Here is a 13,793-nt window from a genome sequence, read left to right on the forward strand (position 1 = left end):
ACCAACAGAGACAGTGATTATGTTTGACAACATATACATTATTTTATAGTCAAAGGAGAGAGAGGTGAATTTTTGCCACATTTGATAATTATAATTATACAATGTTCAATTTTTTTTTATTGGGTTTTTTGTTTGTTTGTTTGTTTGTTTACTAGGCTATTTTTTTCTGGTTCCATATGCTTCACTTCAAATAACCTAATGGGGCAGCTAGTTGGTGTAGTGAATAGAGGACCTGAGTTCAAATGTGACCTCCGACACTTAACACTTCCTGGCTGTGTGTCCGTGGGCAAATAAATAATTTAACCCCAATTGCCTCAGCAAAAAACACAAAAAACCATAACAATCAAATAAGCTATTATATAAATTTTTCCATGATTATCTGAATTCTTAATATTCATTAATATTCCATTCAATTTTATTTGTCACAATTTTTTAGCCTTTGCTTATCTTTTCCCAAGTTCCTTACTACTATGGAAGGTTCTAATATGGATATTTTGATGAATATGGATTTGTTATTTTTTTGACCTCCCTTGGAAATACATATTTAGTAGCAGAATCTCCTTTGGATTTAATGGTCATTTTTTTGCAGATGATCTTCAGATCCATATAGCTAGTTCTGACATCTTTTCAGAGCTTCAGTTTGGCATCAGCCAATGCCTATTTTACTCTTTGAATTGGTACCCGAGAAGAATATTAGTTCAGTAGGTCCAAAACAACTCATTAGCTTTCCTTCCCTTTTCCTCCCACCTCCCCCTTTTTAAACTATTGTGGATACTATGGTACTATTCATTGCCTAATGTAGTCCTCAACTCCTCACTCCAACCAATCCTACATATATGTCTTGTCATTTCTATCCTTTCCCTTTGTACTTGGATGGTTATCGTCCTACTTCAAGCTTCTTATCACTTTTCAGACTGCTACAATAGTTTCCTGATTGGTCTTTTTGCCTTAAATTGATGCCACTCCAGTGTATTCTTCACCTAGCAGCTAAAATAGTTTTCCTAAAGCACTGGTCTAACCATGTCCCTTTCCGAATCAATATACTATACTTGCTTTCTATAACCTCTAAGATTTCATATAAACTTCTCGTTTTGGTGTTCAGAATCTTTCCCAATATGCCCCCAATTTACCTTTCCCTCTTTTTTTTTTTTTTTGGTGCATTGTTCCTTCCATGTAGTCTGGAATGCAATCATTTCCCCTCTTGTTTCTTATACTTTCTTATACTTATACTTCTTATACCCCAGATTCTTGTTTCTGTGCCTTTGCACTAAGTTATTCCTGATTCCTGGAATGCACTTTTCTTTTTCCTTTAATAATACAATTTAGAATTTTGCTAGAAGAGAAGTCAAGTTCATCTAACTATAATTTAAAGCAGTGGTGTCAAACCTTTCCCTTATTGAAAATAAAGATGATATTTGTGTGTCTTCAGTCATGAAGACATCTCCTAGACTTTACAGTTCTTTTAGGGGGGATTAGTGACAATTCAAAAATCACATCCTTAAGTTCCTTTAATACTTATCATCTGTAGTCCATTTGGTCCAATTTATTCATTGGTGTTCTTTTATCATCTGTTTATTTATTTTGTGTTTCAATTTTTTAAAATCATTTTTGATCTAGCCAAATAAGAATCAAGGAGTTTTGCATTCTCAATTAATATTTTAAACATTGTCTCAACCTGTTGAGAGTATTGCTAACCATTTCTTTGATTTTCTTCTTTTCTCTAGCTTGGCTGGAAAAAACAAACAAATTCTACTTTATTATCCATTGTATTTATTGCCAGCTTTAGCTTGTTCCAAGCTTTATTGTTCTTGATATTGTTCTTACAGGGATATGTAACCCTTTTTATATCCGTCATATATTCAAATGTACCTCATTATATGTGAATTCCCCCCCCACACACACACACACACAATCCCCTCTCCCCCTCACCTCCTATTTCCTTTTTATTTTTTTTTTTTGCTAAGGCAAGGGGTTAAGTGATTTGCCCAGGGTCACACAGCTAGGAAGTGTTAAGTGTCTGAAGCCTATGCACCTATTTTTTGTACATATATTTAAAAATTGTTCTGTGTAGATGGCATCCACTCTTCTCCCTTATTGGTTATTATGAAATGAACTGCTACAGAAAATATTCTTCCCTCATCACCCCTAATCATGAATGATTACCATCATGTCCCTGCACAAAAATTTGACAAAGGAAATGAGGCAGCAATGAATGACACAATCCACTAAGGATTTCTTTAATATTTCTTGAAAGACTTCATCTAAATCCTTCCACAGACAATTGAGTTTCTATTCTTGTCTTTAAAGTCTCTGAGGAATGAACGTTTTCAACTTCTTTAGTAAATTATTCCTAGGTTTAGACTAGCTCCACAGATTTCCTTTTTTTCCCCCAGACCACGAATTAGGTAGAATTATTAAAGTATGTACTTCTTTGCTTCAAAACTAGAAAACATCCAAGTTACTAGGCAAATGATTGAGAATCGTCTGGATTAAGCTCCCTTCTGGACATAGAATACTGTAACTGCAGAGTTGAAAGGCACATTGCAGATCATCTTGTCCACCTATTTCATATTTTAGATGAGTAAGACTGAAGTCCAGATATAATTGTACACAATTTATTGTAAACCTAAGACTAAAATACAGATTTAGTGATTATTCTAAACCTATTTCTATTACCACTAACTCTTTTCTTTTTCATTTAAATTTATATTCCTGTCTCAGTTCTTTTCTGTCTCTAAATTGTCCTATATCCAGCTCCCAAAATGATGTTACTAAAGCATAAGCCCAAACATTCCACTCCTCTACTCAAAAAACTTTAGTGGCTCCCAGTTGCTTTGAGAATAAAATATTCCATTGGACATTTAAAGCCCCTTGTAATCTGGTTCCAACTGGTTTATAACACGAATTCCTTCATATACTTTGCATTGCATAGCTAATCCTGTGTTTGTCATATAACATATTTCATCTCCTTCTTTGTGCCTTGGCACAAAACTCATTTCCACATGGTATTGCTTTTTGCTTTTTCATTTCTGTCATTCAGTTTTTGTAGCTTCTTTCTTTCTTTTTTTTTTAACTAAGAAGTCAGCTTTAATTGCCTTATTTTATGACTTTACCTGATTTATACCTATTGGTTATAACTCTGTCCCCCTTCCCTCTTTCTTTTATTTTTATTTTTTATTTTATTAATTTTATAATTATACATTTTTTGATAGTATATATGCATGAGTAATTTTTTTATAACATTATCCCTTGTATTCATTTTTCCAGATTTTCCCCTCCCTCTACTCCCTCCCCTAGATGACAGGTAATCTCATACATTTTACATGTGTTACAGTATAACCTAGATACAATATATATGTGTAAATCCAGTTTTCTTGTTGCATGTTAAGTATTGGATTCCGAAGATATAAGTAACCTGGGTAGATAGACAGTAGTGCTAACAGTTTACATTCACTTCCCTGTGTTCCTTCTCTGGGTGTAGTTGTTTCTGTCCATCATTGATCAGCTGGACGTGAGTTGGATCTTCTTTATGTTGAAGATTTCCACTTCCATCAGAATATATCTTCATACAGTATCATTGTTGAAGTGTATAATGATCTCCTCATTTCACTTAGCATCAGTTCATGTAAGTCTCTCCTAAGTCTCTCCAAGCCTCTCTGTATTCCTCCTGCTGGTCATTTTTTACAGAGCAATAATATTCCATAACCTTCATATACCATAATTTATCCAACCATTCTCCAATTGATGTACATCCATTCATCTTCCAGTTTCTAGCCACTACGAAATGTAGCTTCTTTCAAAGTTTAGCTGAAATTCTTTCTTTGTGAGACTTTTTTTTTTTTTTTTTTTTTTTTTTTTTACCCTTTGGCTGCTTAGGACTTCTTCTCCAAATTCTTCTCTTCTTCCCAAGCATTAACTTTTATTTTGAATATATCTTGTATACATAGCTTACTACATAAGTTTCTTGAAGTGTATCATAGACTTATAGGATCATAGCAAGAAAATTGGCAAAGACTTCAGAAATACCTAATCTGACCCAAGGCCTTCACACAATTTTCAGGGCCAGGCCTCAATTAGACCTGTTAGTTAAATTAGTTAAGGAAAGTAACTTGAAGGTCTCATAACAATGAACAAAAAAATTTACCCAGTAAGAACACTCTGCAAGAACAGCATCAGTTCATTTAGAAGTATCTCCCCTTCCACCCTCCCTTCCTATCCCCTAGTTTCCTAAAGGGACATAATTGGTTAGAAAAGTGCAGCTGATCAGTGTGTTGTGTCTGTGAAGAAATATAATGGCAAGATGACCAAATAAGATCAAACAGTGTGGGTATCTCTCTACCTCTCCTGGCCCTTCAGGAGCCCTACAAGAAGACACCTCTCCTATGTCTCTAGGGAGCTGATTCATGTAATGAATACTCTTAGGGAAGCCATTATGTGGACCCATCACTCATTCTTCACAAGGATACAAATCTCTTTCTCATTTGCTAACAAAAAATTTAAGACTAGCCTATTTTAAAAGGTGACAAACTGATTGGTTTTGACCTGGACCTGGGAGCTTGACCCAAGGGGTAATGATTTTTGACTGCATATGGATATCATAATATGGTCAATATCAAATAAAATAGATCAGATACTTTGCAGCAACAGGTGAAGAAGTCCTCTATAGATCTTGGCAACTGGTCCCATCACTTTCTGGCAAGTAGAGGGAGAAGATAACGAATCAGTGTCGGATTTTGTGTTTATGAGCTCAAAGATCACTTCAGAAAACTAATAAAGCCATAACATTAAAACATGCTTTTTCCTTGAAAGGAAAGCTATGTAAATCTAGACAGCATTGCAAAAAGCAGAGACATAATCTTGCCTTTGTGCAAGGTCCATATGTTCAAAGCTGTGGTTTTTCCAGGAGCAACGTTTTGCTGTAAGAGTTGGACTATTAGGAAAGCTGAATGTTGCAGAAATGATACTTTTGAATTATGGTGCTAGAGAAGACTTTTGAGATACCCTTGGATAGCTAAAAGATCAAATCAATCAGTATGTAAAAGAAGTGATTCAAGCTGTTCACTGAAAGGTCATATATTGAAGTTAAACCTTAAATATTTTGGCCACATAATGAGAAGATAGGAATTATTGGAAAGGCCCTGATATTGGGAAAGACTGAAGGCAAAAGAAAAAGAGGGCAGCAAAGAAGGAAATGATAGATAGTTTCATGGAAACAACAAATGTGAACTTAGACAGATTTTGAGAAATAGTGGAAGATAGAAGAGCCTGATGTGCTATGTAATTTATGGAGTCACAAAGAACTAGACATGACTGAACTACAACAATAATGATGTTATGTAGAGACTTTTACCTTTTCTTTGTCATTAGAAAGTAAGATACCTCTTAACAATTTCCCCCTTTGGTTCCCTTGAATTTTCCTGGGAAGAAATTGTGCAGACATCATGAAAGTAAGAATACCTGTCTATTGACAGAAACAGAAGTGGTTTCTCTCCCTCCAGTATATAGATCACTTAGAGGGGGCAGGGATCTTGAGGCCCAGTTGGCTTTATTCAGAGAATGAAATAAGGAAGATCCACATAGGGTCATAGACCAGGACAATGTCTAAAATTAATTTGTTCATATTGGCTAAGCATTACTTAAAGTTATAGCTAAGAAACAACTGGACTGGAAAAAACTTCTCCTTTCTTATAATTTTGTTTATTTATCCTAGATACAATGCCAGTAATTAGGGAATGATGACCAAGTTGTTGTTTCAGCATCATGTGGTTGTGGCTATCATGTCTGAATTGATGGAAGTCTTTGCTATTCTTGTGAGAACATCAACCTGCTTGTCTCTGATGAATTCTAACAAAAGTTCCACAAAAAAACTTTCTGTTGGGAATATATGTCAGCAAAATATCTCCAATGGTACTGACTCCAATGTCTAGTACCGTTGCCTCACCTCTCCAGCTGAACTACTTAGCCATACTCATGGCTATTTAAGAATCACTTAGGATAAAAATATAAACATGTCTATTCAACTTTTGTAACCCTCCATATTCTGACCCCAACCTATTTTTTCTTTAATTTTTAATTTAATTTATTCCCATTAAACCTTGTAACAAGTTTACATAGTCAAGTAAAATTAATTCCCACTTTGGCCATGTTGGAAAATTATGTATCTCAATAAGTACTCTGAAATCCATAACCTTTCTATTAAGCTGGTAGAATGTATCATTATGGAGCCTCTGGAATTGTAGCAAATCTATCTTTTCTTCTTTTTTTGGCTATTAGTATTACTCCTTCTAAATTCTGATCAAACAGAGTGAGCCTTCTCTTTCTTCCTCACCTTTGATGCTCCATCTTTCATAATAATTAATTATCCAGGAACAAAGAATAAATATAATGATGAATGGAGGTCTTGATAAGTCCTCCCAGTGGGCTGAGCTATAAGCCACATAGCTAGTATGTAAGAAAATCTTGTGGTATAAGTGAATAAGATTCTTATCAGTCAATTAGCAAGTATTTATTACCTATTAATTATTATATTTTTCTGTTCCTGGATTAATCATTAATCATTGTGCCACAGGGGCAGCTAGGTGGCGCAGTGGTTAGAGCACCAGCCTTGAATTCAGGAGGAACCGAGTTCAAATCTGGTCTCAGACACTTAACACTTCCTAGCTGTGTGACCCTGGGCAAGTCACTTAAACCCAGCGGGGGCAGGGGGGGCGGCGAAGAATCATTGTGACATATTCCAGTTACAAAAACTTTTTTTTTTTTTTTTTTTTTTTTTTTTTTTACCTCTTTTAGATTCATTGATGAATTAGGAAAATGACATTTCTTAAAAGATAGGTATTGTATTAGGGTTTTCCTGGTCTGGGAGAGAATTGAGGCTGTCAGAGCAGGGACTGCATCCCCTCCAACATTTGTCATTATCTTTTCCTGTCGTCTTAGCCAATCTAATAGGTGTGTAGTGGTATCTCAGAGTTGTCTTAATTTGCATAGAGGAGCTATCTTGCATAATCCAACACACAATAGAATTTTTTTTTATTAATTTTATAATTATAAAATTTTTTTTGACAGTATATATGCATGAGTAATTTTTTTTTTTATAACATTAGCCCTTGTATTCATTTTTCCAAATTTTCCCCTCCCTCCCTCTACTCCCTCCCCTAGATGACAGGCAATCCCATACATTTTACATGTGTTACAGTATAACCTAGATACAATATATGTGTGTAAATCCAATTTTCTTGTTGCATGTTAAATATTGGATTCCGAAGGTATAAGTAAGCTGGGTAGATTGACAGTAGTGCTAACAGTTTACATTCACTTCCCAGTGTTCCTTCTCTGGGTGTAGTTGTTTCTATCCATCATTGATCAACTGGAAGTGAGTTGGATCTTCTTTATGTTGAAGATATCCACTTCCATCAAAATATATCTTCATACAGTATTGTTGTTGAAGTGTATAGTGATCTTCTGGTTCTGCTCATTTCACTCAGCATCAGTTCATGTAAGTCTCTCCAAATCTTTCTGAATTCATCCTGCTGGTCATTTCTTACAGAGCAATAATATTCCATAACTTTCATATATCATAATGTACCCAACCATTCTCCAATTGATGGACATCCATTCATCTTCCAGTTTCTAGCTACTACTAAAAGAGCTGCCACAAACATTTTGGCACATACAGGTCCCTTTCCCTTCTTTAGTATTTCTTTGGGATATAAGCCCAATAGTAGCACTGCTGGATCAAAGGGTATGTACAGTTTGATAACTTTTTGGGCATAGTTCACAATAAAATATCTTGAAAAAAGAAAGGTTACATGACTAAAACATCTGTTCAATAGCAGTAGGACCCAAGAACTAGTGAGTAACTACTTAAAACAGGTTTTGGGGTTATTATTAACTTGACAAACATCAATAAATATGAACTTTTCCATACACACAGAGGATAGGATAAGAGGATTGGACACAAAGTCATGAATTTCTCTTAGTACAGTTTGTATTAATAAACAATTCAGGATGTTAATTTTAAAGTGTTCTTGTTTGTGCCTCCTATATTCCTGAGCAATCTTTTTTTTTTTTTTTTTTTTTTTTTTTTTTTTTAATAGCTAGAATGGCAATTCTGGTTAGCTTGTGGCTCTAAAATACTTAACAATTGTTTAATAATGACCTGCCAAATACTTTGCTCAGTTTGGTTAGTTCTTTGAATAGAGAGTTCAAAAACATGTATATCTCTCAGAGGGTCAACATGTCAAAGCTGTGGTAGTGAATATCAATATTCTTAAGTATTGGGGCTTCTTTTAGATTTTGCCCATCAAATTGTTGCAATGTAACTGCAGAAAAGGTAAAAACAGATTACTGCTGGCTAGTCTCAGCAGTAATAATAGAAAAAAAGGCATTAGTGAGGTCAACAAATCCTTACCACTCACTAGGGGGTTGATTCCTCCATGTTGTTGAAGTCAAGAAGTCCATAGTTACTAGTTAGATGACTTTTGGTTTCCTGTATTCTACTTTGAGCTGCCAGATGCTATTTGCCTTCCTTAAGACAGATATAAAAAAGTATTATTAATTACAAAATACTCTAGTTTCCTACTATCATATAATATCACTAGTATCAGCTATCAAACAAATAATTTTCATTCTTTCTAAGACCCATTATCATTTGGTGTTAACGACATGGGATGCTTGGACAATTCCAAGGGTTTCCACTTAACTTTATCCACAATAACTGGTATGGTGGTTTCTTTAAGTGTCCATACAGGAACTATCTCCCTGAAGTCCAATACATTCATTTCCATAATTGGAATGGAATTGGAATGAAATGGACTGTCCAAATGTGTAAGACTCATTAAATCTCAGTGACAATTTTTAAGGGTGTTTAGGACATGGTTTGTGAATTTGTACGGCATTATAATTGCATAGCGGATATAATGCCATTGTTCTGGACCAGGTTTAATAGTAGGTGTTGATTTTACTACACTCAGGTAGTAAGTATCAGAAATCATATTTGAATTCAGTTCTTTGACTTCAGAGTGAGCATTCTTTGTACTGTACCACAAATGAATCTAGTGTCTGATCCAGTGCTTAATACTTTTGTCTTGATAAAATATTTGATTGATGGATTTGATTTTTAAATGTAAATGAACTCTTTTATGCTTTGTTTTATACTTTATTATATCATTGCTTGTAATATCTGATCTTTTCCCTCTTAAAGCTGGTCTTTTGTTTCCTTAACCAAAATTTTAACATTTTTATTTACTAAATTAACATAATTTATGAAGTAGATTTGGTTAAATTTCAAAATTTTTTTACAAATATGTTGTCAACATTTGTTTAAGTTAAATGATACATTTTTTTTCCCTCTATTCACAGGTGTGAAAGTTGTGTGGAATTACTTTTTGTGAGAGGAGCTGGAAATTGTCCCGAATGTGGCATCCCTCTGCGGAAGAGTAACTTCAGAGTACAGTTGTTTGAAGACCCTATTGTTGACAAGGAAGTCGAGATTAGGAAAAAAGTGCTAAAGATGTAAGTGTTATTAATTCCAAAAGTAAGTCTGAATGTTAGCCATTAAAGAAATATTTTCTGGGTTTAAGATATAAGAAAATTATAGTGATGAACTTTTGAAGTATAAGAATCAATCATACAGAAATAAAGTAGAAATTTAACTTCATTTAGAGATTTTTGTTTTTTGTTTGTTTTATATCTTGGTAATCTTATGGTGTGCAGATGATAATCAAAAAGTGTTTTTTGAATACCTACTGTGGGTCAGATCCTAGGTCTAAAAATATAGTGAATGACATCAAAGAGTTTACATTCTAATTGAGAGACAAGAAATAGTTATAAATCTATGCAGAGTAAACATAAAATTAAATACAAAGAGTCTTCATTTAGCAGTTAGCTCCCGTCAACAGTTTGAACTGTCTTGAAGAAAGGATTCTGTGAAGTAGAAGTAAAGAAAGACTGTATTCCAGACATGGGTGTTCATTTTAAGCATTTGCTAATATAAAGGCAAGGAAAAAAAAAAATAGAATATCTTCTGTGAGGGACAGAGAAAAGGTCAGTGTAGTGTTTGTTAAGGAGTACTTAGGAGGTAAATATTCAGTGAGCCGGGAGTTGAGTCAAGGTTGTGAGGGACCTTAAAAGCTAAAACAAAAGTTTCATTTTCATTCTAGAGACAACAGGAAGCCTATAGAGTTTACTTATGAGGGGAATAAAATGAATAGATTTGAACTTAAGGAAAATCACTTTGATCTGTCTGTGTAGGATGGATTGGAGTGATGAAATTCTTGAGCAATGAGATCAATTATGCTATTGCAGTAATCAAAGTAAGAGGTGGCCAGTCTCAACTTAAGTGGTAATTGTAGACTTGGGAATCAGGAAGATCTGAGTTCAAATCCAGTTTCAGACATATAACAGGCACAATATAAGCAAATCATTGAAATTCCATCTTCTTCAGTTTCCTCAATTCTAAAATGGAAATAAGATGACAACTATCTTCCAGGGCTGTTGTAAAAATAAAATGAGATATTTACAAGTGTTTTGCAAACCTTAACATATTCCATAGATACTATTTCTCAGCAGCAACAGCAGCATTCTATTGACTCCAAAATCTCTACAGCCAGGCCAACTTTCTCTCCTGAGCTTCACCATTAGTAGGTTTTTTTGTTTTTTGTTTTTTTTGGGAAAAAAAAAGTAACAAAAATCATTTTGTTTTAAAGAAGACAAGCCATTTATGTGTAATATTCTTATTCTACTTGTGGTTAGAATAAAGAAAAAACATGTTTTTAAAATATGATATATTTTCATCATATTTTGTAAACTATCAGGCAGAAAGCAGATTGGACTTTAAATTGCAGAAAAAAACATTTAAAATTTTTTATTTTGATGACTCTAGGGATTCACTAGAGTTTCCCCCCCCCCTTTTTTTTTCCCTGAGGCAATTGGGGTTAAGTGACTTGTCCAGAGTCACACAATTAGTGTTAAGTTTATGAGATCAGATTTGAACTTGGGTCCTCTATCTACTACACCACCTAGCTGCCCCTCCACTACAGTTTTTTGAGCTGGGGAATAGAATGGTCAGACTTATGTTTCAGAAATAATACTTTAGCAATTGTGTGATAGATGAAACAGAACAACACGGGCACTAAGATACTAATTAGTTTTTAACTGTCCTTCACTCCTAAGAAATTGAGACTCAGTGTCCAATGAGTGGGTTCCGTTATTTCCTGGCATTGTGTTCCAAGACAAGTCATTTTTAAATTATTCCCAGCTTTCTAAGGAATTCTTGAAGACTAAATTACAGAAAAGATGCTGACTTTCATTAGTAGAGGGAATTTCCACATTTGGGAGTTCCTTATAGCAATGAAATAAAGATCCAATCCCTTATTATTTATTATTCAACAAACATAAGTTAAATATTGCTACAATGTAGAATACTGTACTAGGTGCTATAAGTGACAACATGACCCATTTATTACTGGAATTTTTAATCTAGTTTACATCTTATAGTTTAGTTCTGAAGCAAACAATTTTTTCTTCTCCTAGACCAAGAATAGTAATAACTGTTTTTTTTTTTTTGTTTTTGTTTTTGCTGAGGCGATTGGTGTTGTTACTTGCCCAGGGACACACAGCTAGGAAGTAGTTAAGTGTCTGAGACCAGATTTGAACTAAGGTCGTCCTGACTTCAGGACTGGTACTCTATCCACTGTACTACCTAGCTGCCCCCAGTAATAACATTTTAGAAATTTCTGTATTCAAAATAAGGTATTTGTTCTTGAGAAAGGAGAGAAGTGCTAGTGCTTTAGGATGTACTTTCCAAAGATCAAATTTACCATACTCTTAATATCTTACATTTATTTACATAGTACTTAATAGTTTACAAAATACTTTTGCATATATTATTCCATTTTATCTTTATTACTTTTAAGAAAGTAAAAACAAATATTGTTATCTGTATTTGCCCTTGAGTGCTCAGAGACTCAGAGCTTCTAAGTGCCTTGCCCAAAATTATAGGTAGCATTGGAGGTAAGATTAAATTGAGTTTTTGTGATTTTTTAAAACATAGTGTCTTTTAAAATTTTATCATGGATTTAGGTTCATTTTCTACTTCCTTAAGCCCATAAAATTTCTTTTTTTTCTTTTTAACCTTAAAATATATTTTCTATGCTATAGCATATTTTTTGCTTATTCTCTAATTTGTCTGAGAAATTAATTTGGCTAATGCCTTCGTGTAATTCTCAGATCCTTATTCACAGATTTGAAGGTGAATATAGATATACCCTAGTTTATACAACAGTTCTGTATATAGAAAACAATAGTTCATCTTTGAGTAATGTAAAAAACTAAGAAAAAAGTAGTTTGATAAGCCTGAAAACTGGTGATGCAATAACTTTTGTTTTTTTTCCCTCTATTAAAGATATAACAAAAGAGAAGAAGACTTTCCTAGTCTAAGGGAATATAATGATTTCCTGGAAGAAGTCGAAGAAATTGGTATGTTTTAATGCTTGCATTTTTGATGTGGTGTGCCCATGAGACCTATATGCTTTTATCTTTCAGATGCCTAGGAGAACATCTTATCTGTAATTCTTTAGCAGGATTTGTTGTGGTTGCTGCTGTTTATCTAATTACTTTTCCTTGCACTTTAATTATGGGTGTCAAGTTCAGGGGATATACTTAAGTAATAAACATTTTCTCCATCAGTTAAAAGCATGATAAATGGAGGAAGTGCTTCTTTAGAACTGCAAGAGAAGATCTTTTGTACAGCGTTGATGCTGTTGTGTCTGACTCTTTGTGACCCCATTTTGGTTTTTTTTTTTTTTGTTGTTGTTGTTGTTGCAAAGATGCAGTGGTTTGCCATTTCCTTTTCCAGCTTATTTTACACATGAAAAAACTGAGGCAGACAGAATTAAGTGCCTTGTCTAGTGTCAACAGCAGGTGAGTGTCAGGCTGGATTTGAAGGTCTTCCTAGCTCCAGACCCGGCACTGTATCCATTGTACTACCTAGTTGTTGCTAGAGAAGATTAAAGAAAAAAGAAAAATGGAAATGTTTACTGCAACTGTTGTAGCATTTTAGTGGAGAACAGAGCTGGAAAGAGTCCATCTACTTTAGTTTATAGGTAAGGAAATTGAAGAGTAACCTGAGTGACAAACCTATTGTTTAACTGATTTTCAGGCCACTAATCTTGTATACCACAATTGGAAAATTTTATGTTATTACACAAGTAATCAGAGGCTAGAAAGAAGCATTGGCTCTTAGCTTTCTGACCTTATTAGTTGAAGTAAAACTTTTATCATGAGAAAGGAACTGCATTTATATAATCTTTGTCATTTAAAATAAGATTTCAGATAACTGGAAAAATAAACCTATCAAAATGTATATATGCACCTAAAGTATGAAATTTTTAAACATTACCATAATTTAGACATACCACATATTAATTAATTAATTTTGTTTAGCACGAGTATGAAAATGAAAAAAAGTTGGTGAAAAAACTTAGGAAAATTTTGTAAATTGGGGTTAAAGTAGAATAATATATATTTATTTTTAACTTTCATATGCATTATCACCTTTGATTTAAATAGCAGAACTATATGAAATAGGAGTAGTAGCTATTCCCATTTTATAGAGTAGGAAGTTAAAACATGATAGGTTAAGTGGCAAGGTCTCACAATTAATAAATGATAGAACTAGGTTTTGAATCCAAGTTCATATTATTGTGTTAATAAGATTTCACCTTTTGCCTTTTGAAATATATTCTTATTTTCCCTTCCTCATAGTAGTAGTTTTTGATGCCTAAGCTCTTTCTTTT

At 33.8% G+C, this 13,793-nt stretch overlaps 1 protein-coding gene across 2 annotated transcripts in view; it reads left to right on the forward strand.

Annotated features, from left to right (window-relative positions):
* The window catches only part of MNAT1 (MNAT1 component of CDK activating kinase), a 246,654-nt gene that overhangs the window by 99,333 nt on the left and 133,528 nt on the right, over positions 1-13,793 (forward strand). For both annotated transcript variants that reach the window (XM_074290302.1, XM_074290301.1), the window contains exons 2-3: positions 9,358-9,510; positions 12,401-12,474. In XM_074290302.1, coding sequence (XP_074146403.1) covers positions 9,358-9,510; positions 12,401-12,474 — 227 coding nt within the window. The remainder of the gene's footprint in view (positions 1-9,357; positions 9,511-12,400; positions 12,475-13,793) is intronic.

This window comes from Sminthopsis crassicaudata, chromosome 2 (assembly GCF_048593235.1).
Source record: "Sminthopsis crassicaudata isolate SCR6 chromosome 2, ASM4859323v1, whole genome shotgun sequence".
Classification (NCBI taxonomy): Eukaryota; Metazoa; Chordata; class Mammalia; order Dasyuromorphia; family Dasyuridae; genus Sminthopsis; species Sminthopsis crassicaudata.